The sequence below is a fragment of the Tachyglossus aculeatus genome, chromosome 22, assembly GCF_015852505.1.
Source record: "Tachyglossus aculeatus isolate mTacAcu1 chromosome 22, mTacAcu1.pri, whole genome shotgun sequence".
In the NCBI taxonomy this organism is placed as follows: domain Eukaryota; kingdom Metazoa; phylum Chordata; class Mammalia; order Monotremata; family Tachyglossidae; genus Tachyglossus; species Tachyglossus aculeatus.
In genome coordinates this window covers 39,568,365-39,596,235 of record NC_052087.1, presented here as the reverse complement: position 1 = coordinate 39,596,235, position 27,871 = coordinate 39,568,365, and the positions used below count along the sequence as shown (strand labels likewise).

General features: G+C 53.6%; 3 protein-coding genes across 7 annotated transcripts; 1 reads left to right on the top strand and 2 right to left on the bottom strand.

Moving 5' to 3' along the window:
• The first annotated feature begins 14 nt into the window (after positions 1 to 14).
• Positions 15 to 6,528, top strand: TRMT112 (tRNA methyltransferase subunit 11-2). The gene is made up of 4 exons (XM_038764653.1): positions 15 to 137; positions 4,882 to 4,983; positions 6,085 to 6,177; positions 6,271 to 6,528. The coding sequence occupies exons 1-4, from the start codon at positions 57 to 59 to the stop codon at positions 6,376 to 6,378; spliced, it is 384 nt and encodes a 127-aa protein (XP_038620581.1). The 5' UTR covers positions 15 to 56; the 3' UTR covers positions 6,379 to 6,528.
• Positions 6,529 to 7,231: 703 nt separating this feature from the next.
• ESRRA (estrogen related receptor alpha) lies at positions 7,232 to 13,854 on the bottom strand. Of its 4 annotated transcripts, none has more exons than XM_038764477.1 (8): positions 13,458 to 13,853; positions 10,482 to 10,532; positions 8,749 to 9,127; positions 8,520 to 8,636; positions 8,293 to 8,421; positions 8,040 to 8,207; positions 7,634 to 7,903; positions 7,232 to 7,546 (listed from the first exon to the last, which is right to left on the bottom strand). In XM_038764477.1, exons 3-8 carry the CDS (start codon positions 9,110 to 9,112, stop codon positions 7,281 to 7,283), a joined length of 1,314 nt encoding a protein of 437 aa, XP_038620405.1. In that variant the 5' UTR covers positions 9,113 to 9,127; positions 10,482 to 10,532; positions 13,458 to 13,853; the 3' UTR covers positions 7,232 to 7,280. The 4 variants fall into 4 exon arrangements, with proteins under 4 accessions (XP_038620405.1, XP_038620406.1, XP_038620407.1 ...); XM_038764478.1 differs by lacking the exon at positions 13,458 to 13,853 and adding an exon at positions 13,050 to 13,129; XM_038764479.1 differs by lacking the exon at positions 13,458 to 13,853 and adding an exon at positions 12,946 to 13,016.
• Positions 13,855 to 20,227: 6,373 nt separating this feature from the next.
• Positions 20,228 to 27,790, bottom strand: CATSPERZ (catsper channel auxiliary subunit zeta). 2 transcript variants are annotated; one of them, XM_038765194.1, is made up of 5 exons: positions 27,742 to 27,790; positions 27,309 to 27,588; positions 26,230 to 26,324; positions 23,118 to 23,190; positions 20,228 to 20,446 (listed from the first exon to the last, which is right to left on the bottom strand). In XM_038765194.1, the coding sequence occupies exons 1-5, from the start codon at positions 27,763 to 27,765 to the stop codon at positions 20,343 to 20,345; spliced, it is 576 nt and encodes a 191-aa protein (XP_038621122.1). In that variant the 5' UTR covers positions 27,766 to 27,790; the 3' UTR covers positions 20,228 to 20,342. The 2 variants fall into 2 exon arrangements, with proteins under 2 accessions (XP_038621122.1, XP_038621123.1); XM_038765195.1 differs by having other exon boundaries at positions 23,124 to 23,190.
• Between the last annotated feature and the right edge of the window lie 81 nt (positions 27,791 to 27,871).

Below are 27,871 nucleotides of genomic sequence, written 5' to 3'. Positions count from 1 at the left end.
TGGCGGGTCCGTTTCCGTTTCCGGTGTGCGCCCGCCGCCCGCCGGTGCCTGTGGGGATGAAGCTGCTGACCCACAACCTGCTGACGTCGCACGTGCGTGGGGTGGGCCCGCCCCACGGCTACCCCCTCCGCATACAGGTGAGACCCCCGCCCCCCTTTAATCCCCATTGGACAGATGAGGTCACTGAGGCCCAGAGAAGTGACTCGCCCAAAGTCACCCAGCTGATAGCTGGCAGAGCCGGGATTTGAACCCACGACCTCTGACTCCAAAGCCCGGGCTCTTTCCACTGAGCCACGCTCTGGCCAGCCCCACTAGCTGCATATGAATAGTGGTAATAGTATTTATTGAGCGCTCACTGTGCGCGGAGCACTGGACTAAGCGCTTGGGATGTCCAAGTCATCATCATCATCATCAATCGTATTTATTGAGCGCTTACTGTGTGCAGAGCACTGGACTAAGCGCTTGGGAAGTCCAAGTTGGCAACATAGACGGTCCCTACCCAACAGCGGGCTCACAGTCTAGAAGGGGGAGACAGACGACAAAACCAAACAGATTAACAAAATAAAATCCGTCTTCTAGACTGTGAGCCCCCTCCCTGTTGGGTAGAGAAGCAGCGGGGCTCAGTGGAAAGAGCCCGGGCTTGGGAGTCAGAGGCCATGGGTTCGAATTCCCCCCTTCGTCACACAAAAATAATAATACTAATAATAATAACACTAATGATAATGACTAACGTTGGTTGCCACGTTTGTGTATGTATGGCCTTATGTGCATAGGACAAGGTCCCTGTCTGTGCTCATGTGTCTCTAAGTAATAATAATGATGCCATTTATTAAGCGCTCACTATGGGCCAAGCGCTGTTCTAAGCGCTGGGGAGGTTACAGGGTGATCAGGTTGCCCCACGGGGGGCTCACAGTCTTCATCCCCATTTGACAGATGAGGGAGCTGAGGCCCAGAGAAGTGATAATAATGGCATTTATTAAGCGCTTACTATGTGCCAAGCGCTGTTCTAAGCGCTGGGGAGGTTACAAGGTGATCAGGTTGCCCCACGGGGGGCTCACAGTCTTCATCCCCATTTGACAGATGAGGGAGCTGAGGCCCAGAGAAGTGATAATAATGGCATTTATTAAGCGCTTACTATGTGCCAAGCGCTGTTCTACGCGCTGGGGAGGTTACAAGGTGATCAGGTTGCCCCACGGGGGGCTCACAGTCTTCATCCCCATTTGACAGATGAGGGAGCTGAGGCCCAGAGAAGTGATAATAATGGCATTTATTAAGCGCTTACTATGTGCCAAGCGCTGTTCTAAGCGCTGGGGAGGTTACAAGGTGATCAGGTTGCCCCACGGGGGGCTCACAGTCTTCATCCCCATTTTCCAGATGAGGGAACTGAAGCCCAGAGAAGTGAAGTGAATATTACTTTATTTATTTCACTTGTATATGTCTATTCTATTCATTTCATTTTGTTAGTATGTTTGGTTTTGTTCTCTGCCTCCCCCTTCTAGACTTTGAGCCCACTGTTGGGTAGGGACCGTCTCTCTATGTGGCCAACTTGGACTTCCCAAGCGCTTAGTACAGTGCTCTGCACACAGTAAGCGCTCAATAAGTACGATTGATTGATTGAAGTGACTTGCCCAAAGTCACCCAGCTGACAATTGGCGGAGCCGGGATTTGAACCCATGACCTCTGACTCCAAAGCCCGAGCTCTTGCCACTGAGCAACGCTTCTTGAGCGCGCACTGTGTGCAGAGCACTGCACTGAGCGTTTGGGAAAGTACAATACAGCAATGAAGAGGGACTGGATCAAGGCTTCTCATCCCGGCCTCGCCACTTGTCAGCTGGGTGACTTGGGGCAAGTCACTTCTCTGTGCCTCAGCGACCTCATCTGGAAAACGGGGATGAAGACTGGGAGCCCCCCGTGGGACAACCTGATCACCTTGTAGCCTTCCCAGCGCTTAGAACAGTGCTTGGCACAGGGTAAGCGTTTAACAAATGCCATCATTATTATTCTCTGGGCCTCAGTTCCCTCATCTGGAAAATGGGGATGAAGACCGGGAGCCCCACGTGGGACAACCTGATCACCTTGTATCTTCCCCAGCGCTTAGGACAGTGCTTGGCACATAGTAAGCGCTTAACAAATAACATCATTATTATTCTCTGGTCCTCAGTTCCCTCACCTGGAAAATGGGGATGAAGACTGTGAGCCCCACGTGGGACAACCTGATCACCTTGTATCTACCCCAGTGTTTAGAACAGGGCTTTGCACACAGTAAGCGCTTAATAAATGCCATCACTATTATTATTAATAGCATAAAAAACAAATAGACCAGTTAGCTCTAGTACATAAAAGGGAAGGTACACTCATTCATTCATTCAGTCGTATTCATTGAGCGCTTACTGTGTGCAGAGCACTGTACTAAGCGCTTGGGAAGGACAAGTCGGCAACGTAGAGAGACGGTCCCTACCCAACAACGAGCTCACGGTCTAGAAGGGGGAGACAGATGACAAAACAAAAAAAAATCTCCCCCCGGAGATTGTGATTGTGAGAAGCAGTGTGGGTCAGTGGAAAGAGCCCAGGCTTTGGAGTCAGAGGCCGTGGGTTCAAATCCTGGCTCCGCCGCTTGTCAGCTGTGTGACTTTGGGCAAGCCACTTCACTTCTCTGGGCCTCAGTTCCCTCATCTGTCAAATGGGGATGAAGACTGTGAGCCCCCCAAGGGACAACCTCATCACCTTGTATCCCCCTCCAGAGCTTAGATCAGTGCTACGCACATAGTAAGCGCTTAACAAATGGCATCATTATTATTATTCTTAAGCGCTTACTATGTGCCAAGCCCTGTTTTAAGTGCTGGGGGGGATACAAGCTGATCAGGTTGTCCCACGGGGGGCTCACAGTCTTTAATCCCCATTTTACAGATGAGGTCACTGAGGCCCAGAGAATCATCATCATCAATCGTATTTATTGAGCGCTTACTATGTGCAGAGCACTGTACTAAGCGCTTGGGAAGTACAAATTGGCAACATAAGTCCCTACCCAGCAGTGGGCTCACAGTCTAAAAGGGGGAGACAGAGAACAAAACCAAACATACTAACAAAATAAAATCAATAGAATAGATATGTACGAGTAAAATAAATAGAGTAATAAATATGTACAAACATATATCCATATATACAGGTGCTGTGGGGAAGGGAAGGAGGTAAGATGGGGGGTTGGAGAGGGGGACGAGGGGGAGAGGGGGACAAGAATAATAATAATAATAATACTTGTTAAGCGCTTACTATGTGCAAGGCACTGTTCTAAGCGCTGGGGAGGATACAAGGTGATCAGGTCGTCCCATATGGGGCTCAAAGTCTTCATCCCCATTTTCCAGATGAGGGAACTGAGGCACAGAAAAGTGAAGTCACCCAGCTGACAATCGGCGGAGCCAGGATTTGAACCCGTGACCTCTGACTCCAAAGCCCGGGCTCTTTCCACTGAGCCACGCTGCTTCCCTTGCTCGCATTCAGCCATTCATTCATTCCATCGTATTTATTGAGCGCTCAACTGTGTGCAGAGCACTGCACTGAGCGCTCGTGGGCAGGGATTGTTGCCGAATTGTACTTTCCAAGCTCTTGGTACGGAGCATAGACGCAGAAGGCAGAGCAAGCTGGGGAAATCGATATCTGTATATTTCTGTAATTTATCATCATCATCAATCGTATTTATTGAGCGCTTACTATGTGCAGAGCACTGTACAAAGCGCTTGGGAAGTACAAGTTGGCAACATATAGAGACAGTCCCTACCCAACAGTGGGCTCACAGTCTAACAGGGGGAGACAGAAAACCAAACGTACTAACAAAATAAAATAAATAGAATAGATATGTACAAGTAAAATAAATAAATAAATAAATAGAGTAATAAATATGTACAAGCATATATACATATATACAGGTGCTGTGGGGAAGGGAAGGAGGTAAGAAGGGGGGGGAATTTATGTATTTATTCATTTATATTAGTGTCTGCCTCCCCCTCTAGACGGTGAGCTCGTTGTGGATAGGAACGTGCCCGTCATATTCTCTCCCGAGCGCTCAGTACAGTGCTTTGCACACAGTAAGCACTCAATAAATACAGTCGGATGCCCACTGTTGGGTAGGGACCGTCTCTATATGTTGCCAGCTTGGACTTCCCAAGCGCTTAGTACAGTGCTCTGCGCACAGACCAATAAAGAGAAAAGCGACTCTCCCAGAATTGGAACACTTCCCCAGAAGAATAAGTCATAAACGGCCATTTAGAAATCCACCACGGTCAGTTAATTGTGAGACCATTTAGACTCCTTTACTCTGAATGGGTCCAATTCCTCTCTCTCTTCTGCCTCGTTTATCGCTCAATCATCATCATCAATCGTATTTATTGAGCGCTTACTATGTGCAGAGCACTGGACTAGGCGCTTGGGAAGTACAAATTGGCAACATCTAGAGACAGTCCCTACCCAACAGTGGGCTCACGGTCTAATAAATCCGACTGAATGAAGGAAGGAGTGAATGACTGAAAGCAAGCTCTCAAATATGAATTAATGAAAGGCCTGGCTCCTCCAGGAAGCCTTCCCCGACTGACCGTCCTCTCCTCTTCTCCCTCTTCCTTCAGCGCCGCTCGGACTTGCTCCTTCCCACATCCTCCGTCCCTTCCCCGCAGCACATAGGTGTCTATGTGTATATAGCTGTCGTTTATTTATCTCTCGATTTATTTATATTAACGTCGGCCTCCCCCCCCAAGGCTGTGAGCTCGCTGCGGGCAGGGGACGTGTCTGACGTTATAGCGTCCTCTCCCAAGAGCTTAGTACAGTGGCCGGCACGTAGAAAGCGCGCTCAGTAAATCCGATTATTAATAATAACAATCCGGTCTCCCGCAGGCCACCGAGGTGCGCGTCAACGCCGTGGACTTCAACCCCGAGTTCGTGAGCCGGATGATCCCCAAGATGGAGTGGCAGGCGCTGGTGGAGGCGGCCGAGAGCGTGAGGGGGCCGAGGGCGGACGCCGGGGCGGGGGGGCGGCCGGCCACCCACAAAAACGCCCATTCCCCTCCCTGCATCCGCCTCCTCTTGGGCTCTGCCGTCCTCCGGGCTTCACATGTCGCCAACTTGTACTTCCCAAGCGCTCAGTACAGTGCTCTGCCCACAGTAAGCGCTCAATAAATACGATTGATCTGGAGCTCAGAGGCCCCCGGGGCTAAGGTCGGGCCTAGAGGCCACCATCCCCCCCCCAACTTTTCACCCATTCAGTCGCATTTATTGAGCGCTTACTGTGCGCAGAGCACTGGACGAAGCGCTTGGGAAGCCCAAGTCGGCAACATCTAGAGACGGTCCCGACCCAACGGCGGGCTCACGGTCTAGAAGGGGGAGACGGACAACAAAACAGATTAACAAAATAAAATAGGATACGTACAAATCCGTACAAACATATATACAGGTGCAAAACTGCCACCGCAAACGGGCCCGGGGGGCGGCCCCAGGAGTCCGAGCCCCGGCGCTGGGCCGGCCAAGGACAGTGCTCTGCACATAGTAAGCGCTTAACAGATCATCAATCGTATTTATTGAGCGCTTACTGTGTGCAGAGCACGGTACTAAGCACTTGGGAAGTACAAATTGGCAACATTTAGAGACAGTCCCTACCCAACCGCGGGCTCACAGTCTAAAACAAATGCCATCGTTATTATTATAAGTTGGCAACAGATAGACACGGTCCCTACCCAACCCGCCTTCTAGACTGTGAGCCCGCTGTTGGGTTAGGACCGTCTCTCTATGTTGCCAACTTGTACTTCCCAAGCGCTTAGTACGAGGCTCTGCACACAGTAAGCGCTCAGTAAATACGATTGAATGAATGAGCGGCGGCGAGGGGGGAAAGGAAGGGCTGAAACTCGTCCCCCGTGACCTCGGGCGAGTCACTGGGCTTCCCTCAGCTGTGAAATGGGGATCGAGACCGTGAGCCCCCCGTGAGACGGGAGATTGGGTCCAACCTGATGGGCTGCCATCTCCCCCGGGGCCCAGAGCAGCGCGCGTCTTGTCGTTAGCGTTATCGATGACAATAATGACCCCCGTCCTCCCCCGTCCCCGTAGCTGGGTCACTCGGCAGACTTACCCCGACAACTGACGGAGGGCTACCAGCAGGATGAGGAATTTCTGCGGAAGGCGCATCACGTCCTGCTGGAGGTGAGGCCCCCTGGGAGCCCCTCCTGCTCTCCCCCCCCATCACCCCGTGCTCCTCCTCCGCTCCCCGACCCCATCCCTCTCCTCTCCCCGCAGGTGGAGGTGGTGGAGGGCACGCTGCAGTGTCCCGCGTCGGGACGCCAGTTCCCCATCACGCGAGGGATCCCCAACCTGCTGCTGAATGAGGAGGAGGCCGCGGCCTAGGACCCCTGCCCCGTCCCCCCGCCCCCGGCCATCCGATGCACGCACACTGTGAGGTTGTTCCGACCGTCATTATATTTTCTCGTTAAATGTTCAAAACCAAACGCGTGTTTTGTCTTTGCAGCAAATATACATTAAAATAGAGTCTCTGTACAGCATTATCCCTTCACAGCCCCGGGGAAGGGGCCTGGGCCCCCGTCCCCCCCCGCCCCCCGGCCCATCCGAACCCTAAAAATAAATATAGTGTTATTGCTGTGCAGGGGAGCCAGGCGCTGCTCTCCCCCTTCCCGGGAGGCCGGGGAAGGATCCAGAGAGGATGGGGGGGGGGCGCGGGGGGCTCTCGTTCCGGCTCCCGCAAAGTCAGAGGGAGGGGAGGAGCCTGCTCTGGTTTATTGCTTTAAATGGGGGGTGTGGGGGGGGGGCGAGGGGAGGGAGATAATGCCCAATGCAAATGGCAGGGGAGGGGAGGGGGAGAAGTTGAGGGGGGTCTCCGCTCTTCCCTCCCCGCCCCGATTGGGGGGACTGGCCCCTGGAGATGGGCAAAGCAGCAGCAGAAGCGTCGACCGAAGGAAGGCTTTTGTCTCCCACCACTCCCTCCCTGAGATCCGGCCCCAGCTCTCGCGGCGCCTCCCCCAGCCCCCCGATATGGCTTCCAGGAGACCCCTTCCCCCAACTCACGGGGGGCCTATTATGGCTTGGTGGGGGGGGGGCAGCCCTCCCCAGAGCCTCAGGAGAGGAGGAGGGAGGTGGGAAGGGAAGGGAGGAAGGGGCAGGCACCCCCGCCCCTTCCCGGGCTTCATCCCTCCCAGCCGCCGGTCCTGCCAGCGTGTCACCCCCACCCCCCGGCACCCCGCCATCTATCCAACCATCCATCCATCCATCGCCCCCCGCCGCCTCCCGCTCCCTCAGTCCATCATGGCCTCCAGCATCTCCAGGAAGAGCTTATGCATGGGGACCTTTCCCTCCAGCTTGACCCCGTAGAAGTGGGCCAGGACTTTGCCGGCGGTCTGCCGCAGCAGGGGCAGGGTGAGCAGCAGCCGCCCGGCCCTCCGGCGCTCGGCTCCCCCGCCGGGCCCGCCGCCGACCCGGCCGGCCTCGTAGTCCAGCAGGGCCTCGTGCAGGGCTTCCCGCAGCTGCTCCACGGCTTCCGCGTCCTCGATGTGGACCGAGTCTGGCGGGGAGGGGCCGGGGGTCAGAGCCGCCGGCCCGCCGGCCGGCCCGTCCCCGCCTCCCTGCCGCCCGAGCGGGGCCTCCTCACCGGAATTGGCCAGGGCCAGGGCCTTGAGCAGGACGTACTCCTCGCGCTCGAGCCGCAGGGCCTGCAGCCGCCTCACCAGCTGCAGCAGCGCGGCGCCCAGCTCGCCCAGCCCGGCGGCCCGGGCCCCCTCCTCGTCCAGCACCAGGTCCTCGGCGAAGGCCAGCTCGTCGCGCAGCGGCAGGGACCGCTGGGCCACGCCCAACACCAGCACCTCCATCCACACGCTCTGCAGCACCGACATCTGGTCCGACAGCGACAGGGCCGAGAAGCCTACGGACGGACGGGCGGGCGGGCGGACGGGCGGAGGCTGGGGCGGCATCGCGCCCCGGGCCCAACCGGGACGCGGTGGGGGGGACGGCGGGGCGCGCTCGCGGCCCGCCCCGAGACGCCGGGGGGGCTCGCTCACCTGGGATGCTCTTGGCCCAGCTGATCGTCACCACGATCTCCCGGTCGAAGAGGTCGCACAGGGTGGCCACGGCCGGCAGGTGCCCGTCGGGGCCGGCGGGGTCGGGCATGGCGTACAGCTTCTCGGGCTCCGCCACCAGCAGGTGGGACACCAGGGCGTTCGCGGGCGCTGCGAGGGACGGGCCGCCCGCGTCACCGGCCTGGCCAGCCCCGGGGGTCCGCCCGCACCCCACTCGGGGCCCCGGCCCGCTCACCTGTCTTCCGGGGCCCCCCGGGCGCCGCCAGCGGGGTGGCCGGAAAGGGACCGGGGAAGGTCAGTGGTTCCACTTCGGGCCGACGCTTGTATTTCTGCCTCCCGCCCCGGACCCGGTCCAGGCGAACCCCTGGAGCGAGGGAGGGAGGGAGGGGGACCCCCGTCAGAGCGGGCAGCCCGCCTCCCCGCCCCCCCCGGCCCCGGCCTATTTATTTCCCCGGCTCTCACCCTCTTTAAGCATGCCGACCCGCAGGCACTTGGTGAAGCGGCAAGCCTGACAGGCCTTGCGGCGCCGCTTGGTGATCTCACACTCGTTGGAGGCCGGACAGCTGTACTCGATGCTCCCTGGCAGGGGGAAGGCGGGCCCATCAGGAGAGGGGCCGGAGAGGGACGGGGGGAGACGGGAGGGAGGGAAGGGGGCCCCAGGAGGGCCCCTCGCTCGTCCTCGGGGGCTCACCCTGGATGGTCCGCTTGAAGAAGGCCTTGCAGGCCTCGCAGGAGGCCACGCCGTAGTGGTAGCCGGAGGCCACGTCCCCGCACACCAGGCAGAGTCGCTTGGGCAGGGAGCTCAGCACCAGCTTGCCCCCGCCGCCCCGCTCTCCGGGCCCCGGGCCTTCCCCCTCGTCGTCGTCGTCGTTGTCCTCCCGGCCCGGGGGGGGCGGCGGGGGCCGGCGGCGGGCCGGGGCCGGGGCCGGGGCCGGGCCGGGGGGCCGGGCCGCAGGGGGGTCGGGCTCGGCCTCCGAGGAGCCGCGGGGGCTGTCGGGGCTGGCGGGCTCCGCTTTGATGTACAGGGGCTCTGTGGCCCGCTCCCGGACGGACATGATGCGGCCGGCCGTCTGGCGGGGGGAGACACGGAGGGCGGCGGCCGTCAGTCACCCGGAAGGGACAATGGGCCTACCTCCCCTCCCTTCTCTCCTTCTCCAGCCCACCCCGCACCCCCTGCTCCTCTGCCGCCGCTCACCTCCTCACCGGGCCTCGTTTTGGCCCGGAACGCCCTCCCTCCGCAGAGCTCACCTCCTCCAGGAGGCCTTCCCAGACTGAGCCCCTTCCTTCCTCTCCCCCTCGTCCCCCTCTCCATCCCCCCATCTTACCTCCTTCCCTTCCCCACAGCACCTGGATATATGGATATATGTTTGTACATATATATGTACAAATATATATATGTACATATATATGTATATATGTTAGTACATATTTATTACTCTATTTTACTTGTACATATCTATTCTATTTATTTTATTTTGTTTGGTTTTGTTCTCTGTCTCCCCCTTTTAGACTGTGAGCCCACTGTTGGGTAGGGACTGTCTCTATGTGTTGCCAATCTGTACTTCCCAAGCGCTTAGTACAGTGCTCTGCACATAGTAAGCGCTCAATAAATACGATTGATGATGATCCGCCACGCCAGCTCTCTTCCTTCAAAGCCCTACTGAGAGCTCACCTCCTCCAGGAGGCCTTCCCGCACTGAGCCCCCTTTTTCCTCTCCTCCTCCCCACCCCTACCTCCTTCCCCTCCCCACGGCACCTGTATTTATTTGTACAGATTCATGACAATTTATTTTACTTGTACATATTTACTACTCTGTTAATGACGTGCCTATAGCTATAATTCTGTTTACTCCGACACCGGCCCACGTGTTTTGTTTTGTTCTCCATCTCCCCCTTCTAGACTGCGAGCCCACCGTTGGGTAGGGACCGTCTCTAGATAATAATAATAATAGGGTAGGGACTGTCTCTATATGTTGCCAATTTGTACTTCCCAAGCGCTTAGTACAGTGCTCTGCACATAGTAAGCGCTCAATAAATACGATTGATGATGATTTATTAAGCGCTTACTATGTGCAAAGCACCGCTCTAAGCGCTGGGGAGGTTACAAGGTGATCAGGTTGTCCCACGGGGACTCACAGTCTTCATCCCCATTTTGCAGAGGAGGGAACTGAGGCCCAGAGAAGTGACTTGTCCAAAGTCACCCAGCTGACAGTTGGCGGAGCTGGGATTTGAACCCGTGACCTTTGACTCCAAAGCCCGGGCTCTTTCCCACTGAGCCACTAGATGTTGCCGACTTGGACTTCCCGAGCGTTTAGTCCAGTGCTCTGCACGCAGGAAGCGCTCAATAAATACGACTGAATGAGTGAATGAGTGAGAGGGCTGTCTGGGAAGAACACGCGGACAGATTACCTGGAAAATCACCCACCTGTCACCTGGGGTGTCGAGGGGAGGAGGGTCACGCTTTCACTCCTGTCACCTGAGGGGAGAGAGGGGGTGCGGGGGTGAGGAGGAGAAGCAGCGTGGCTCAGTGGAAAGAGCCCGGGCTTTGGAGTCAGAGGTCTTGGGTTCAAATCCCGGCTCCACCAATTGTCAGCTGGGTGACTTGGGCCGAGTCACTTCACTTCTCTGGGCCTCAGTTCCCTCATCTGGAAAATGGGGATGAAGATTGTGAGCCCCCCGTGGGGACAACCTCATCACCTTGTAGCCTCCCCAGCGCTTAGAACAGTGCTTTGCACGTAGTAAGCGCTTAATAAATGCTATCATTATTATTATTATCACACCGGGCACCGCTTATAATAAATAACGAGGGCGTCTGCTAAGCGCTTACTATGTGCAAAGCACGCGAAGCAGCGTGGCTCGGTGGAAAGAGCCCGGGCTTTGGAGTCAGGGGTCCTGGGTTCAAATCCCGGCTCCACCAATTGCCAGCTGTGTGACTTTGGGCACGTCGCTTCATTCATTCAATCGTATTTATTGAGCACTTACTGTGTGCGGAGCACTGGGCTAAGCGCTTGGGAACATATAGAGACGGTCCCTGCCCAACAGCGGGCTCACAGTCTAGGCTTCACTTCTCTGTGCCTCAGTTCCCTCATCTGAGAAGCAGCGTGGCTCAGTGGAAAGAGCCCGGGCTTTGGAGTCCGAGGTCATGGGTTCAAATCCCAGCTCCGCCAACTGTCAGCTGTGTGACTTGGGGCAAGTCACTTCACTTCTCTGGGCCTCAGTTCCCTCATCTGCAAAGTGGGGATTAACACTGTGAGCCCCCCGTGGGACAACCTGGTCACCTTGTAACCTCCCCAGCGCTTAGAACAGTGCTTTGCACATAGTAAGCGCTTAATAAATGCCATCATCGTCATCTGGAAAATGGGGATGAAGACTGTGAGCCCCCCGAGGGGCAACCTGATCACCTTGTAACCTTCCCAGTGCTTGGCACAGAGTAAGTGCTTAATAAATGCCATCATCATCATCACCATCCCTGTTATAGGCACTGGAGACTGTGAACCCGTTGTTGGGTAGGGTGGACCGTCCCTAGATGTTACCGACTTGTATTTCCCAAGCGCTTAGCGCAGTGATAAGCGCTCAATAAATACGACAATGAATCTAAGCAGCAGTGGGGTGATTGGAGAGCGGGGAAGTCTTCGGGAAAGGCCTTCCATCGGCCTCCCACCCAAACCCCCCTGAGGCGGTGGTTTGGGGGGACGCTCACTCTGGTTCCCCAACATCCAGACCCCGTGGGAGGCAGGCAGAGTCCCAGGGGCAACCCTCTAGCCCCAGGATAAACAATAATAATAATAATAATAATAATAATAATAACAATAATAAATGGCATTTATTAAGCGCTTAGTATGTACAAAGCACCGTTCTAGGCGCTGGGGTGGTTACAAGGGGATCAGGTTGTCCCACGGGGGGCTCACAGTCTTAATCCCCATTTTACAGGTGAGGTCACTGAGGCCCAGAGAAGTGACCTGCCCAAAGCCACCCAGCTGACAAAGCAGTGTGGCTCAGTGGAAAGAGCCCGGGCTATGGAGTCAGAGGTCATGGGTTCAAATCCCAGCTCCGCCACTTGTCAGCTGTGTGATGTTGGTGCAAGTCACTTCACTTCTCTGGGCCTCAGTTCCCTCATCTGGAAAATGGGGCTGAAGACCGTGAGCCCCACGTGGGACAATCTGATTACCGTGTATCCACCCCAGCGCTTAGAACAGTGCTTGGCACACAGCTTAATGAATGCTATCATTATTATTATTATTATTATAGTAAGCACTTAAACACCAACATTAGAGAAGCAGCGTGGCTCAGTGGAAAGAGCGCGGGTTTGGGAGTCACAGGTCATGGGTTCGAATCCCGCCTCCCCCACGTGTCTGCTGTGTGACCTTGGGCGAGTCACTTCACTTCTCTGGGCCTCCGTTCCCTCATCTGTAAAATGGGGATTAAGGCGGTGAGCCCCACACGGGACAACCTCATCTCCTTGTACTCCCCCCCAGCGCTTAGAACAGTGCTCGGCACACAGCTTAATGAATGCTATCATTATTATTATTATTATAGTAAGCACTTAAACACCAACATTAGCGAAGCAGCGTGGCTCAGTGGAAAGAGCGCGGGCTTGGGAGTCACAGGTCATGGGTTCGAATCCCGCCTCCCCCACATGTCTGCTGTGTGACCTTGGGCAAGCCACTTCACTTCTCTGGGCCTCCGTTCCCTCATCTGTAAAATGGGGATGAAGACGGTGAGCCCCACATGGGACAACCTCATCTCCTTGTACTCCCCCCCAGCGCGTAGAACAGTGCTCGGCACACAGCTTAATGAATGCTATCATCATTATTATTATTCCAGTCAGCGCTTCGCAAACACCAACATTATTATTATTAATTGGGCGAGCCGGGATTGGAACCCACGACCTCTGACTCCAGAGCCCGCGGCTGGGTGGGCCGGGCGGGGGGGCGTCCGTTGGCCGTTGCCATGGCAACCAAGGGGGCCTGGAGGGGATGGAGGCCCGGGTAACCTTGATCTCGGGTTAACGACTAATCGGGCGACCTTCAGCCCCTTGTCCGGGCCGGAGGAGGGGAGGGGAGGGGAGGGGAGAGTCCGGACCCCGGGCTCCTTCACCCGGGCCGTTGGGGCCGACCCTTCCCCTCCTCCCCCATCCCATCCCCTCCCCGCCCCGGGGCCCGACGGGAAACTCCGCACCCCCCCCCGGGTTGGCGCGCATCGGGAAGTGGCTCGTCTGGGCGTGACCTTTGACCCCGGGCCTGGGCCTACCACCGGTTAGGGGGCCACCGAAGCAACCCCGGCCCCCACGTGCCCCGGGGCTGGTCGCCCACGGCCTCCCGGGGCAGCACATGGCCACCTCGGCGGGCCTCCTCCTCCCTGCAGGCCTCCTCCTCCCTGCAGGCCTCCCTCCTGCCCAAACCTGGGGCTCCGCAGCAGGGCCGGCCGGGCGGGCATGAGGCTCCCGGGGCCCGGGCTGGGGGAAGCCGGGACGGACCGGGCTCCTCCTCCTCCTCCTCCTCTTCTTCCTCTTCTTCTTCCTCCTCCTCCTCCTCCCGCTCAGGCGGCTTGTAGGACACAAAAGGACATCGCGGCCGCTTCCTACTCAGCTTCCTCCAGCTGACAGCAGGGGGCGGGGCGCCCTCATGCATATGCAAATCCGCGCGAGGGGGGGGGGCGCGTCCTCATGCATATGCAGATCCTAGGCGCGCATGCAAATCAGGGGGCGGAGCCTGCCATGCAGCGCCCGGGGCGGCCCGTCGCCATGCAAAATAAAGGGGCGGGGCGTGCGCTCGCGTATTCAAACAAGGGGGCGTGGCCTGGGCGCGCGTATTTCAATGAGAGGCGTGACCTGAGCGGCGCGTAGTCAAGGGAGGGGGCGTGGCCTGGGCGAGCGTATTCAAATAAGGGGCGTGGCCTGTGGGGCGCACGCGCAGGCCCAGTGGGACACCACGCGGGGCCGCGGGCGGTGTTCGGAGGCTCCGGGCGCATGCGTGCCGGGCGCCGGGAGGAAGCGCGAGCAGCTGGGGCGGGTGGCGGGGGCGGCCCTGATTTGCATATTCATTCATTCATTCATTCAATCAATCGTATTTATTGAGCGCTTACTGTGTGCGGAGCACTGTACTAAGCGCTTGGGAAGCACAAGTTGGCGACATATAGAGACGGTCCCTACCCAACAGTGGGCTCGCAGTCTAGAAGCATATGCCCTCCTTCATTCATCCAATCATATTTATTGAGCGCTTACTGTGTGCGGAGCACTGTACTAAGCGCTTGGGAAGTACAAGTTGGCAACATGTAGAGACTGCCCCTACCCAACAGCGGGCTCACAGTCTAACGGCTCAGTGGAAAGAGCACGGGCTTTGGAGTCAGAGGTCGTGGGTTCGAATCCCGGCTCCACCACAAGTCTGCTGTGTGACCTTGGGCAAGTCACTTCACTTCTCTGAGCCTCAGTTACCTCATCTGTAAAAATGGGGATTAAGACTGTGAGCCCTACGTGGGACAACTTGATCACATTGTATCCCCCCCAGCGCTTAGAACAGTGCTTTGCACATAGTAAGTGCTTAACAAATGCCATCATTATTATATGCCCTCCTTCATTCATTCATTCATTCATTCATTCAATCGTATTTATTGAGCGCTTACTGTGTGCAGAGCGCTGGACTAAGCGCTTGGGAAGTACAAGTTGGCAACATAGAGAGACGGCCCCTACCCAACAGCAGGCTCACAGTCTAGAAGGGGGAGACAGACAACAAAACATATTAACAAAATAAAATAAATAGAATAAATATGTACAAGTAAAATAAATGAATAAATAGAGTAATAAATACGTACAAACATATATACAGGTGCTGTGGGGAGGGGAAGGAGGTAAGGTGGGGCATTCATTCAATCGTATTTATTGAGTGCTTACTGTGTGCAGGCCTCCCCTTCCCCCCGGCCTTACCTCCTTCCCCTCCCCACAGCACCTGTAAATATGTCTGTACAGATTTATTACTCTATTTATTTTACTTGTACATATTTACTATCCTATTTATTTTATTTTGTTAATATGTCTTGTTTCATTGTCTACCTCCCCCTTCTAGACCGTGAGCCAGCTGTTGTGTAGGGACCGTCTCTAGATGTTGCCCACTTGGACTTCCCAAGCGCTTAGTGCAGTGCTGTGCACACAGTAAGCGCTCAATCAATACGATTGAATGAATGAATGATCGGAGGGGGCGTGGCCTGGGGCGGGTATTCAAATCAGGGGGCGGGGCCTGGGGAGGGCGCGCGCAGGCCCAGTTGGAGACCACGCGGGGTTTCGGAAGCTCCAGGCGCATGCGTGCCGGGCGCCGAGGAAGCGCGAGCGGCTGCGGGTGGGGGAGCGGGAGGGCGCCACGCGCGTGCGCGCCGCTACTGATTTGCATATGCATGAGCGGGGAGTCGTGCATATGCATGAGGGGGCGGCCCCTCCCCCCGCCTTGGCGCGGAGCACGTGCCCGCCCCGCCGCGCGCGTGCGCGAGGGACGGTCAAGGTCACTCAAGGTCACGGGGGGGCGGGCCTGGAAGTAGGGTTTCCGGGGGAAATGAATGTCATTCATTCATTCAATCGTATTTATTGAGCGCTTACTGTGTGCAGAGCACTGGACTAGGCGTCATCATTAGTATGATCATTTATTATTATTATTATTATTATTATTATTATTATTATTATTATTATTATTATTATTATTATTATTATTATTATTATTCTCCTCTGGGCCTCAGTTCCCTCATCTGTCATTCATTCATTCAATCGTATTTATTGAGCGCTTACTGTGTGCAGAGCACTGGACTAAGCGCCATCATTAGTATGATCATTATTATTATTATTAATTATTCTCCTCTGGGCCTCAGTTCCCTCATCTGTCATTCATTCAATCATTTTTATTAAGCGCTTACTGTGTGCAGAGCACTGGACTAAGCACCATCATTAGTATGATCATTATTATTATTATTCTACTCTGGGCCTCAGTTCCCACATCTGTCATTCATTCATTCAATCGTATTTATTGAGCTCTTACTGTGTGCAGAGCACTGGACTAGGCGTCATCATTAGTATGATCATTATTATTATTATTGTATTATAATTATTATCATTATTATTATTCTCCTCTGGGCCTCAGTTCCCTCATCTGTCATTCATTCATTCAATCGTATTTATTGAGCGCTTACTGAGCGCAGAGCACTGGACTAAGCACCATCATTAGTATGATCATTATTATTATTCTACTCTGGGCCTCAGTTCCCTCATCTGTCATTCATTCATTCAATCGTATTTATTGAGCGCTTACTGTGTGCAGAGCACTGGACTAGGCGCCATCATTAGTATGATCATTATTATTATATTATTATTTTTATCGTTATTATTATTCTCCTCTGGGCCTCAGTTCCCTCATCTGTCATTCATTCATTCAATCGTATTTATTGAGCGCTTACCATGTGCAGAGCACTGGACTAAGCGCCATGATCATTATTATTATTATTCTACTCCGGGCCTCAGTTCCCTCATCTGTCATTCATTCATTCAATCGTATTTATTGAGCCCTTACTGTGTGCAGAGCAGTGGACACTGTTGGGTAGGGACTGTCTCTAGATGTTGCCAACTTGTACTTCCCAAGCGCTTAGTACAGTGCTCTGCACACAGTAAGTGCTCAATAAATACGATTGATTGATTGGTTGATTGACTAAGCACCATCATTAGTATGATCATTATTATTATTATTATTATTCTCCTCTGGGCCTCAGTTCCCTCATCTGTCATTCATTCATTCAATCGTATTTATTGAGCGCTTACCGTGTGCAGAGCACTGGACTAAGCGCCATCATTAGTATGATCATTATTATTATTATTCTACTCTGGGCCTCAGGTCCCTCATCTGTCATTCATTCATTCAATCGTACTTATTGAGCGCTTACTGTGTGCAGAGCACTGGACTAAGCACCATCATTAGTATGATCATTATTATTATTATTAATTATTCTCCTCTGGGCCTCAGTTCCCTCATCTGTCATTCATTCATTCAATCATTTTTATTGAGCACTTACTGTGTGCAGAGTACTGGACTAAGCGCCATCATTAGTATGGTCGTTATTATTATTATTCTACTCTGGGCCTCAGTTCCCACATCTGTCATTCATTCATTCAATCGTATTTATTGAGCTCTTACTGTGTGCGGAGCACTGGACTAGGCGCCATCATTAGTATGATCATTATTATTATTATTATTATTATATTATAATTATTATCATTATTATTATTCTCCTCCAGGCCTCAGTTCCCTCATCTGTCATTCATTCATTCAGTCGTATTTATTGAGCGCTTACTGCGTGCAGAGCACTGGACTAAGCGCCATCATTAGTATGATCATTATTATTATTCTACTCTGGGCCTCAGTTCCCTCATCTGTCATTCATTCATTCAATCGTATTTATTGAGCGCTTACTGTGTGCAGAGCACTGGACTAGCCGCCATCATTAGTATGATAATTATTATTATTATATTATTATTATTATCATTATTATTATTCTCCTCTGGGCCTCAGTTCCCTCATCTGTCAAATGGGGATGAAGCCTGTGAGGCCCCCCGTGGGACAACCTGATCACCTTGTATCGCCCCCAGTGCTTAGAACAGTGCTTAGCACAGAGTAAGCACTTAACAAATACCATCATTATTATTATTATTATTATTCCCTGGGCCTCAATTCCCTCATCTGTCAAATGGGGATAAAGACCGTGAGCCCCCCTTGGGACAACCTGATCACCTTGTATTCCCCCCAGCGCTTAGAACAGTGCTTGGCACATAGTAAGCACTTAATAAATGCCATCATTATTATTATTATTCTCTAGGCCTCAGTTCCTTCATCTGGAAAATGGGGATGAAGACTGTGAGCCCCCCGTGGGACAACCTGATCACCTTGTATCTCCCCCAGCGCTTAGAACAGTGCTTGGCACACAGTAAGCGCTTAACAAATACCATCATTATTATTATTATTATCCCCTGGGCCTCAGTTCCCTCATCTGTCAAATGGGGATGAAGCCTGTGAGGCCCCCCGTGGGACAACCTGATCACCGTGCATTGCCCCCAGTGCTTAGAACAGCGCTTGGCACATAGTAAGCGCTTAACAAATGCCATCATTATCATTATTATTCCCTGGGCCTCAGTTCCCTCATCTGTCAAATGGGGATAAAGACAGTGAGCCCAACATGGGACAACCTGATCACCTTGTATCTCCCCCAGCGCTTAGAACAGTACTTGGCACATAGTAAGCGCTTAACAAATACCATCATTATTATTATTATTATTCCCTGGGCCTCAGTTCCCTCATCTGTCAAATCAATCAATCGTATTTATTGAGCGCTTACTGTGTGCAGAGCACTGTACTAAGCGCTTGGGAAGTACAAGTTGGCAACATATAGAGACGGTCCCTACCCAACAGCGGGTGAAGCCTGTGAGGCCCCCCCATGGAACAACCTGATCACCTTGTAACCTCCCCAGCGCTTAGAACAGTGCTTTGCACATAGCAAGCGCTTAATAAATGCCATCATTATTATTATTATTAAGTCACTTCACTTCTCTGCGCCTCAGTGACCTCATCTGGAAAATGGGATTAAAACTGTGAGCCTCCCGTGGGACAACCTGATCACCTTGCAACCTCCCCAGCGCTTAGAACAGTGCTTTGCACATAGCAAGCGCTTAATAAGTGCCATCATTATTACTAAGTCACTTCTCTGGGCCTCAGTGACCTCATCTGGAAAATGGGATTAAAACTGTGAGCCTCCCGTGGGACAACCTGATCACCTTGCAACCTCCCCAGCGCTTAGAACAGTGCTTTGCACACAGCAAACGCTTAATAAATGCCATCATTATTACTATTATTAAGTCACTTCTCTGGGCCTCAGTGACCTCATCTGGAAAATGGGATTAAAACTGTGAGCCTCCCGTGGGACAACCTGATCACCTTGTAACCTCCCCAGCGCTTAGAACAGTGCTTTGCACATAGCAAGCGCTTAATAAATGCCATCATTATTACTAAGTCACTTCTCTGGGCCTCAGTGACCTCATCTGGAAAATGGGATTGAAACTGTGAGCCTCCCGTGGGACAAGCTGATCACCTTGCAACCTCCCCAGCGCTTGGAACAGTGCTTTGCACATAGCAAACGCTTAATAAATGCCATCATTATTACTAAGTCACTTCTCTGGGCCTCAGTGACCTCATCTGGAAAATGGGATTAAAACTGTGAGCCTCCCGTGGGACAACCTGATCACCTTGCAACCTCCCCAGCGCTTAGAACAGTGCTTTGCACATAGCAAGCGCTTAATAAGTGCCATCATTATTATTATTATTAAGTCACTTCTCTGGGCCTCAGTGACCTCATCTGGAAAATGGGATTGAAACTGTGAGCCTCCCGTGGGACAACCTGATTACCTTGTAACCTCCCCAGCGCTTAGAACAGTGCTTTGCACATAGCAAGCGCTTAATAAATGCCATCATTATTACTAAGTCACTTCTCTGGGCCTCAGTGACCTCATCTGGAAAATGGGATTAAAACTGTGAGCCTCCCGTGGGACAACCTGATCACCTTGCAACCTCCCCAGCGCTCAGAACAGTGCTTTGCACATAGCAAACGCTTAATAAATGCCATCATTATTACTAAGTCACTTCTCTGGGCCTCAGTGACCTCATCTGGAAAATGGGATTGAAACTGTGAGCCTCCCGTGGGACAAGCTGATCACCTCGCAACCTCCCCAGCGCTTAGAACAGTGCTTTGCACATAGCAAACGCTTAATAAATGCCATCATTATTACTAAGTCACTTCTCTGGGCCTCAGTGACCTCATCTGGAAAATGGGATTAAAACTGTGAGCCTCCCGTGGGACGACCCGATCACCTTGTAACCTCCCCAGCGCTTAGCGCCTTGCACATAGCAAGCGCTCCATAAATGCTATGATTATTATTAGTATTACTACCCCAGCGCTCGGCCCATAGTGAGCGCTTCATGAGGACCGTTATTACTATTCATTCATTCAATCGTATTTATTGAGCGCTTACTGGGTGCGGAGCACTGTACTAAACGCCTGGGAAGTGCAAGTTGGCAACATCTAGAGATGGTCCCTACCCAACTGGGCTCACAGTCGAGAATTATTGTTATTATTCACCTACAACGGGCGGGATGGGGGAGGATTTTATTTATCTGGGGCCAAAGGATGGGGGCGAGGGGGGAAAGGACCGGCTAGCGGGTGATACGGGGAGGGGGAAATTGTCGGCCTCAGACCCCGGTCGGCCCCTGCCTCAGTTGGTCTCCTTCTTCCTCAGTACGCGGTTCTTCAGCTCCTCTATGCGCTGCTCCACTTGGTGTGTCAGAAGGTGATCGCGGCCGATGTCCGAGCGGTAACCTGCATCACTCGGCCGTTTCGGTCTCTGTTGGCCACGGCCTCGGCCGAGCGCCTACGACGCGCCTGCCGCTGTACTGAGCGCCGGGCCGGATACAAGCCCTCCAGGTTGGACGCGGTCCCCTGTCCCGCGTGGGGCTCACCGTCTCCATCCAGGTGAGGACAAAGAGGCCCAGAGAAGTGACCGGCCCAAGGTCACACAGCGGACAAGTGGCGGGGTCGGGATTAGAACCCAGATCTCCGTGTGACTCCCGGCCCCGGGCCCTAGCCACCGGGCCGCGCCGCTTCTCTTGTGGACGGAGCAAATCCGTGGCGACTCCTGCCCTTCCCTCTCCCCAAGCCACACACACCGCCCTGCCTGACCACTCGGAAGCCGAATAATAATAAATAATAATGATGGCATTTGTTAAGCGCTTACTATGTGCCAAGCACTGTTCTAAGCGCTGGGGAGGATCCAAGGTGATCAGGTTGTCCCACTTGGGGTTCACAGTCTTAATCCCCATTTTACAGACGAAGGTAACTGAGGCCCAGAGAAGTGAAGTGACTTGCCCAAAGTCACACAGCCGACAATTGGAGGAGCCGGGATTTGAACCCATAACCTCTGACTCCAAAGCCCGGGCTCTTTCCAATGAGCCACCAACTGAGACCCTAATGAGAAGCAGCGTGGCCCGGTGGCTACAGCCCGGGCCCGGGAGTCTCGAGGTCCTGGGTTCTAATCCCGACTCCGCCATTTGTCCGCTGTGTGACTTTGGGCAAGTCACTTCACTTCTCTGGGCCTCAGTTCCCTCATCTGGAAAATGGGGATGAAGGCTGGGAGCTCCACAGGGGACAACCTGATCACCTTGGATCCTCCCCAGCACTTCATTCATTCAATCGTATTTACTGAGCGCTTACTGTGTGCAGAGCACTGGACTAAGCGCTTGGGAAGTCCCAGTTGGCAACATCTAGAGACGGTCCCTACCCAACAGCGGGCTCACAGTCTAGAAGGGGGAACTTAGAACAGTGCTTTGCACATAGTAAGCATGTAACAAATACCATCATTACTATTATAATTATTATTCTCTGGGCCTCCGTTCCCTCATCTGGAAAATGGGGATGAAGACTGTGAGCCCCAAGTGGGACAACCTGATCACCTTGTATCCTCCCCAGTGCTTAGAACAGTGCTTTGCACATAGTAAGCGCTAAACAAACGCCATCATTATCATTATTATTCTCTGGGCCTCCATTCCCTCACCTGGAAAATGGGGATGAAGACTGTGAGCCCCAAGTGGGACAACCTGATCACCTTGTATCCTCCCCAGCGCTTAGAACAGTGCTTTGCACATAGTAAGCACTTAACAAATGCCATCATTACTATTATTATTATTCTCTGGGCCTCCATTCCCTCATCTGGAAAATGGGGATGAAGACTGTGAGCCCCACAGGGGACAACCTGATCATCTTATATCCTCCCCAGTGCTTAGAACAGTGCTTTGCACATAGTAAGCGCTTAACAAATGCCATCATTATTATTGTTATTCTCTGGGCCTCCGTTCCCTCACCTGGAAAATGGGGATGAAGACTGTGAGCCCCAAGTGGGACAACCTGATCACCTTGTATCCTCCCCAGTGCTTAGAACAGTGCTTTGCACATAGTAAGCACTTAACAAATGCCATCATTACAACTATAGTTATTATTCTCTGGCCCTCCGTTCCCTCATCTGGAAAATGGGGATGAAGACTGTGAGCCCCCCAGGGGACAACCTGATCACCTTGTATCCTCCCCAGCATTTTAGAACAGTGCTTTGCACATAGTAAGCGCTAAACAAATGCCATCATTATCATTATTATTCTCTGGGCCTCCGTTCCCTCATCTGGAAAATGGGGATGAAGACTGTGAGCCCCAAGTGGGACAACCTGATCACCTTGTATCCTCCCCAGCGCTTAGAACAGTGCTTTGCACATAGTAAGCACTTAACAAATGCCATCATTACTATTATTATTATTCTCTGGGCCTCCATTCCCTCATCTGGAAAATGGGGATGAAGACTGTGAGCCCCACAGGGGACAACCTGATCATCTTATATCCTCCCCAGTGCTTAGAACAGTGCTTTGCACATAGTAAGCGCTTAACAAATGCCATCATTATTATTGTTATTCTCTGGGCCTCCGTTCCCTCACCTGGAAAATGGGGATGAAGACTGTGAGCCCCAAGTGGGACAACCTGATCACCTTGTATCCTCCCCAGCGCTTAGAACAGTGCTTTGCACATAGTAAGCGCTTAACAAATACCATCATTACTACTATAATTATTATTCTCTGGCCCTCCATTCCCTCTTCTGGAAAATGGGGAAGAAAACTGTGAGCCCCCCGTGGGACAACCTGATCACTTTGTATCCTCCCCAGCGCTTAGAACAGGGCTTTGCACATAGCAAGCGCTTAACAAATGCCATCATTACTATTATTATTCTCTGGGCCTCCGTTTCCTCATCTGGAAAACGGGGATGAAGACTGCGAGCCCCAAGTGGGACAACCTGATCACCTTGTAACCTCTCCAGCGCTTAGAACAGTGCTTGGTACAAAGTAAGCGCTTAACAGGTACTATCATTAGTAGTAGTGGTGTTTCCCACGTGGAGGCCACCCATGTCTCCAATGTCACGCCCACCTCCCGTCTCCCACAGCCCCCCGGTGCTCACGCTCACTCTGTAGGGCTTTGGTCAGGATGTCCAACACCTCTTCCTCCATCAGACAGGTGAGGGGCAGGGGCAGCTGAGGGCCAGAGGGGAGAGGAACCTGTTGACCCCCCACATGCCGGGGGGACGGGGTGGGCCGGCAAGAGGGCTCCCCGCTCCCCATTAAGGTAATTAGATAATTGCCACTCCCCCCACCCCGCTTCAAAGCTTTATTGAAGGCCCATCTCCTCCATTCATTCATTCATTCATTCATTCCATTCAGTCGCATTTATTGAGCGCTTACTGTGTGCAGAGCACTAAGCGCTTGGGAAGCCCAAGTTGGCAACACCTAGAGACGGTCATCATCATCATCATCAATCGTATTTATTGAGCGCTTACTGTGTGCAGAGCACTGTACTAAGCGCTTGGGAAGTCCAAGTGGGCAACATCTAGAGACGGTCCCTACCCAACAGCGGGCTCACAGTCGAGAAGGGGGAGACGGAGAACGAAACAAAAGAGATTAACAAAATAAAATAAATATGTACACGTAAAATAAATAGAGTAATAAATAGGTACAAAAGGAAGCCGCTCTGACTCGCCCCTTTCATTCATTCATTCAGTCGTATTTACTGAGCGCTTACTGTGTGAGGAGCACTGGGCTAAGCGCTTGGGAAGTCCAAGTTGGCAACATCTAGAGCCGGTCCCTACCCAACAGAGGGCTCACAGTCTAGAAGGGGGAGACAGACAACGAAACAAAACATATTAACAAAATAAAATAAATAGAATAAATATGTACAAGTAAAATAAATAGAGTAATAAATAGGTACAAAAGGAAGCCGCTCTGACTCGCCCCTTTCATTCATTCATTCAATCGTATTTACTGAGCGCTTACTGTGTGCGGAGCACTGGGCTAAGCGCTTGGGAAGTCCAAGTTGGCAACATCTAGAGCCGGTCTCTACCCAACAGCGGGCTCACAGTCGAGAAGGGGGAGACAGAAAACGAAACAAAATGTATTAACAAAATAAAATAAATAGAATAAATACATACAAGTAAAATAAATAGAGTAATAAATATGTACAAAAGGAAGGCTTCCCTGACTGAACCCTCCACTCCTCTTCTCCCACTCCCTTCTGGGCCACTCTGACTCACCCCTTTCATTCATTCAATCAATCGTATTTACTGAGTGCTTACTGTGTGCGGAGCACTGGACTAAGCGCTTGGGAAGTACAAGTCGGCAACATCTAGAGACGGTCCCTACCCAACAGTGGGCTCACAGTCTAGCAGGGGGAGACAGACAACAAAACCAAACATATTAACAAAATAAAATAAACAGAATAAATATGTACAAATAAAATAAACAAATAAATAGAGTAATAAATGCGTACAAAAGGAAGCCTTCCCTGACTGAACCCTCCACTCCTCTTCTCCCACTCCTTTCTGGGCCACTCTGACTTGCCCCTTTCATTCATTCATTCAATCGTATTTATTGAGCGCTTACTGTGTGCGGAGCACTGTACTAAGCGCTTGGGAAGTACAAGTCGGCAACATATAGAGACGGTCCCTACCCAACAGTGGGCTCACAGTCTAGAAGGGGGATATAGGTCTATAATCCCGTTGTTGGGTAGGGACCGTCTCTATCTGTTGCCGACTTGTACTATCCAAGCGCTTAGTCCAGTGCTCTACACGCAGTAAGCGCTCAATAAATACGATTGAATGAATGAATGAATGAATCTGAATGTAGAGAAGCAGCGTGGCTCAGTGGAAAGAGCCCGGGCTTTGGAGTCAGAGGTCGTGGGTTCAAATCCCGGCCTCCTCCAATTTTCAGCTGTGTGACTTTGGACAAGTCACTTAACTTCTCTGGGCCTCAGTTCCCTCATCTGTAAAATGGGGATGAAGACTGTGAGTCCCCTGTGGGACAATCTGATCACCCTGTATCCCCCCGAGCGCTTAGAACAGTGCTTGGCACATGGTAAGTGCTTAAGAAATACCATCATTATTATTATTACTATTATTATGATCTGTAATTTATTTATATTAAAGTCTGTCTCCCCCTCTAGACTGTGAGCTGGCAGGGAATGTGTCTGAGGTTACACTGTATTCTCCCAAGGCTGTGTACAGTGTGTTGCACACAGTAGGCCCTCAATAAATATGATTAAATGAATTAATGCCTGCCTCCTCCTCTGGACTGTGAGCTCATTATGGGTGGGGAACGTGTATATTCTCCCAAGACTTAGTACAGTGCTTTGCACGCAGTGAGTACTCAATCAATATGACTGTTAATAATAATAATAATAATAATGGCTGCCCCTCTAGACTGTGAGCTCATTTTGGGCAGACAATATGTGTCTGATGTCAGAGTGTACTCTCCCAAGGCTTAGTACCATGTTTCGCACACACTAAGTGCTCATTAAATATGATTATTAAAAATAATAGTAATGTCTGTCTCCCCCTCTAGACTGTGAGCTCATTGTGGGCAGGGAATATGTCTGATGTTAGAATGTACTCTCCCAAGTGCTCGGTACAGTGCTCTGCACACAGTAAGTGCTCCATAAATACCATTGCTCATAATAATAATGTCTCCCTCTCTAGACTGTGAGCTTGTTGTGGGCAGGGAATGTGTCTGACGTTTTAGTGTATTCTCCCAAGCGCTTGGTATAGTGGTTTGCCCACAGTAAGTGCTCAAAATTAAATTAGTAATCATAACGCTAAAAATGGTCCGGGCTGTGGAGAGGGTGTCTCCCGCCGGACGCCTCCCCGGTTGGGTGGATGGAAGGATGGATGGATGGATGGATGGATGGATGGATGGATGGATGGGTGGATGGGTGGATGGATGGATGGATGGATGGATGGATGGATGGATGGATGGATGGGTGGGTGGATGGATAGATGGATGGGTGGATGGATGGATGGATGGATGGATGGATGGGTGGATGGATGGATGGGCGGATGGATGGATGGGTGGGCAGATGGATGGGTGGGCAGATGGATGGATGGGTGGGCGGATGGATGGATGGATGGATAGATGGTTGGATGGATGGATGGATGGATGGATGGATGGATGGATGGATGATGGGCAGATGGATGGATGGATGGATGGATGGATGGATGGATGGGTGGGTGGGTGTTACCCACACACCTGACTCTGCTGCTCGGCCAAGTAGGCCCTGTGCGGGCTGGAGTGGCTTTGAGTCTCGATCTCGTTCACCTCGGAGGAGGACAGCTCTGCCTCCTCTGCCGGGCACCGGTGGGGGGGTGGTCAGGGATGGAGGGAGGGGGCCGCCCGCCGCAGGGGTCAGCGCCCGAACCCCTCCCCGAAACCCACCCCGGCCATGGCAGGGGACGGGGAGGGCTCCCTCTGCCCACCCCGGGGGGAGAGGGGGAGGGGGGCCCGGGAGAGAAGAAGGGTTTCCATGGAGAAGGGGGGCGTCTGGGGTCCCTGTGTCCATCCCGGGGGTCCCGGGGGGGAGAGGGGGAAGGTCTCCAGGGGGAAGGGGCGCGCCTGGGGTCCCTGTGTCCATCCCGGGGGTCTCACTGGGTACAGGGGGAGGGTCTCCATGGGAAAGGGGAAGGATCTTCAAGGGGGGCGCATTTGGGATCCCTGTGCCCATCCCTGGGGTCCCGGGGGGAGAGGGGAAGGGTCTCCAGGGGGAAGGGGCGCACTTGGGGTCTCTGTGCCCATCTCGGAGGTTCCGGGGGGAGAGAGGGGCAGGGTCTCCAGGGGGAAGGGGCGTGGGTGAGGTCCCTGGGTCCATCCCGGGGGTCCCAGGGGGAAGGGGCGCACTTGGGGTCTCTGTGCACATCTCGGGGCTTCCGGGGGGAGAGAGGGGCAGGGTCTCCAGGGGGAAGGGGCGTGGGTGGGGTCCCTGGTTCCATCCCGGGGGTCCCAGGGGGGAGAGGGGCAGGGTCTCCAGGGGGAGGGGGCGCGCCTGGGGTCCCTGTGTCCATCCCTGAGGTCCCAGGGGGGAAGGGAGCAGGGTCTCCAGGGGGAAGGGGCGTGGGTGGGGTCCCTGGGTCCATCCCGGTGGTCCCAGGGGGGAGAGGGGCAGGGTCTCCAGGGGAAGGGGTGTGGGTGGGGTCCCTGGGTCCACCCCAGGGGTCCCAGGGGGGAGGGGAGCAGGGTCTCCAGGGGGAAGGGGCGTGGGTGGGGTCCCTGGGCCCATCCCGGGAGTCCCGGGGGTCATCCGGGGGCAGGTGTCCGGGTTTGGGGGGCCTCACGGGATTGCTGGGAGTGGTCGGGGTGTTGCGGCGGGCTGTGGAGGAGATCGCTGATGGAGGCCCTGGGGCCCAGGGTGCCCCAAGAGCCGCTGGGGTCACTGGACGCGCTGCCCTCCGACGGCGCCCAGGCCGGGACCCCCAACCCCCGGCCGACCTCCGGGGTCCCCGGGCTCCGGGCCGCCCCCGACCCCCGCGGGCCCTGCGCCACCGAAAGGGTGGCGAACGTCCACAGCTGCTGGATGCGGCCCCCGCCCGACTCCGGACGGGCCCGGGGTCGGCCCTGCATCCCCAGAGGGGCACACAAACATGGGCACAGACATGGGCACAGACACACAGAGAGAGAAAGAGAGAGAAAGTGAGGCACAGCCCCTGAGCGTGGGCAGGCAGGCCGGCAGGCCCTGAGCCCGGGGTCAAAGGTCAGGCACAGCCTCACCTTAACTCTGGTCCTCGACGCCATCGGGCCGGTAACGGATAATGGTAACCGATGGCACCCGGGGCAAAGGGACCAAGCCAACGGAAACCGCCCCCGCCCCCCCAGAACAGAACCCACCTGCCCCAGGCCA

What these genes read in the sequence shown, in the direction of transcription:
- TRMT112 (XM_038764653.1), top strand. Translation starts at nt 57, where the DNA reads ATGAAGCTGCTGACCCACAACCTGCTGACGTCGCACGTGCGTGGGGTG. An exon ending in GCTACCCCCTCCGCATACAG is followed by an intron (nt 138 to 4,881) that starts GTGAGACCCCCG and finishes GGTCTCCCGCAG; the next exon opens with GCCACCGAGGTGCGCGTCAA. An exon ending in TGGTGGAGGCGGCCGAGAGC is followed by an intron (nt 4,984 to 6,084) that starts GTGAGGGGGCCG and finishes CCGTCCCCGTAG; the next exon opens with CTGGGTCACTCGGCAGACTT.
- ESRRA (XM_038764480.1), bottom strand. Translation starts at nt 9,112, where the DNA reads ATGTCCGTCCGGGAGCGGGCCACAGAGCCCCTGTACATCAAAGCGGAG. An exon ending in GGTCGGCATGCTTAAAGAGG is followed by an intron (nt 8,422 to 8,519) that starts GTGAGAGCCGGG and finishes CCCTCGCTCCAG; the next exon opens with GGGTTCGCCTGGACCGGGTC. An exon ending in CTGGGCCAAGAGCATCCCAG is followed by an intron (nt 7,904 to 8,039) that starts GTGAGCGAGCCC and finishes GTCCGTCCGTAG; the next exon opens with GCTTCTCGGCCCTGTCGCTG.
- CATSPERZ (XM_038765194.1), bottom strand. Translation starts at nt 27,765, where the DNA reads ATGGCGTCGAGGACCAGAGTTAAG. An exon ending in CGTCGAGGACCAGAGTTAAG is followed by an intron (nt 27,589 to 27,741) that starts GTGAGGCTGTGC and finishes CTGGGGATGCAG; the next exon opens with GGCCGACCCCGGGCCCGTCC. An exon ending in CAAAGCCCTACAGAGTGAGC is followed by an intron (nt 20,447 to 23,117) that starts GTGAGCACCGGG and finishes CGAGTGATGCAG; the next exon opens with GTTACCGCTCGGACATCGGC.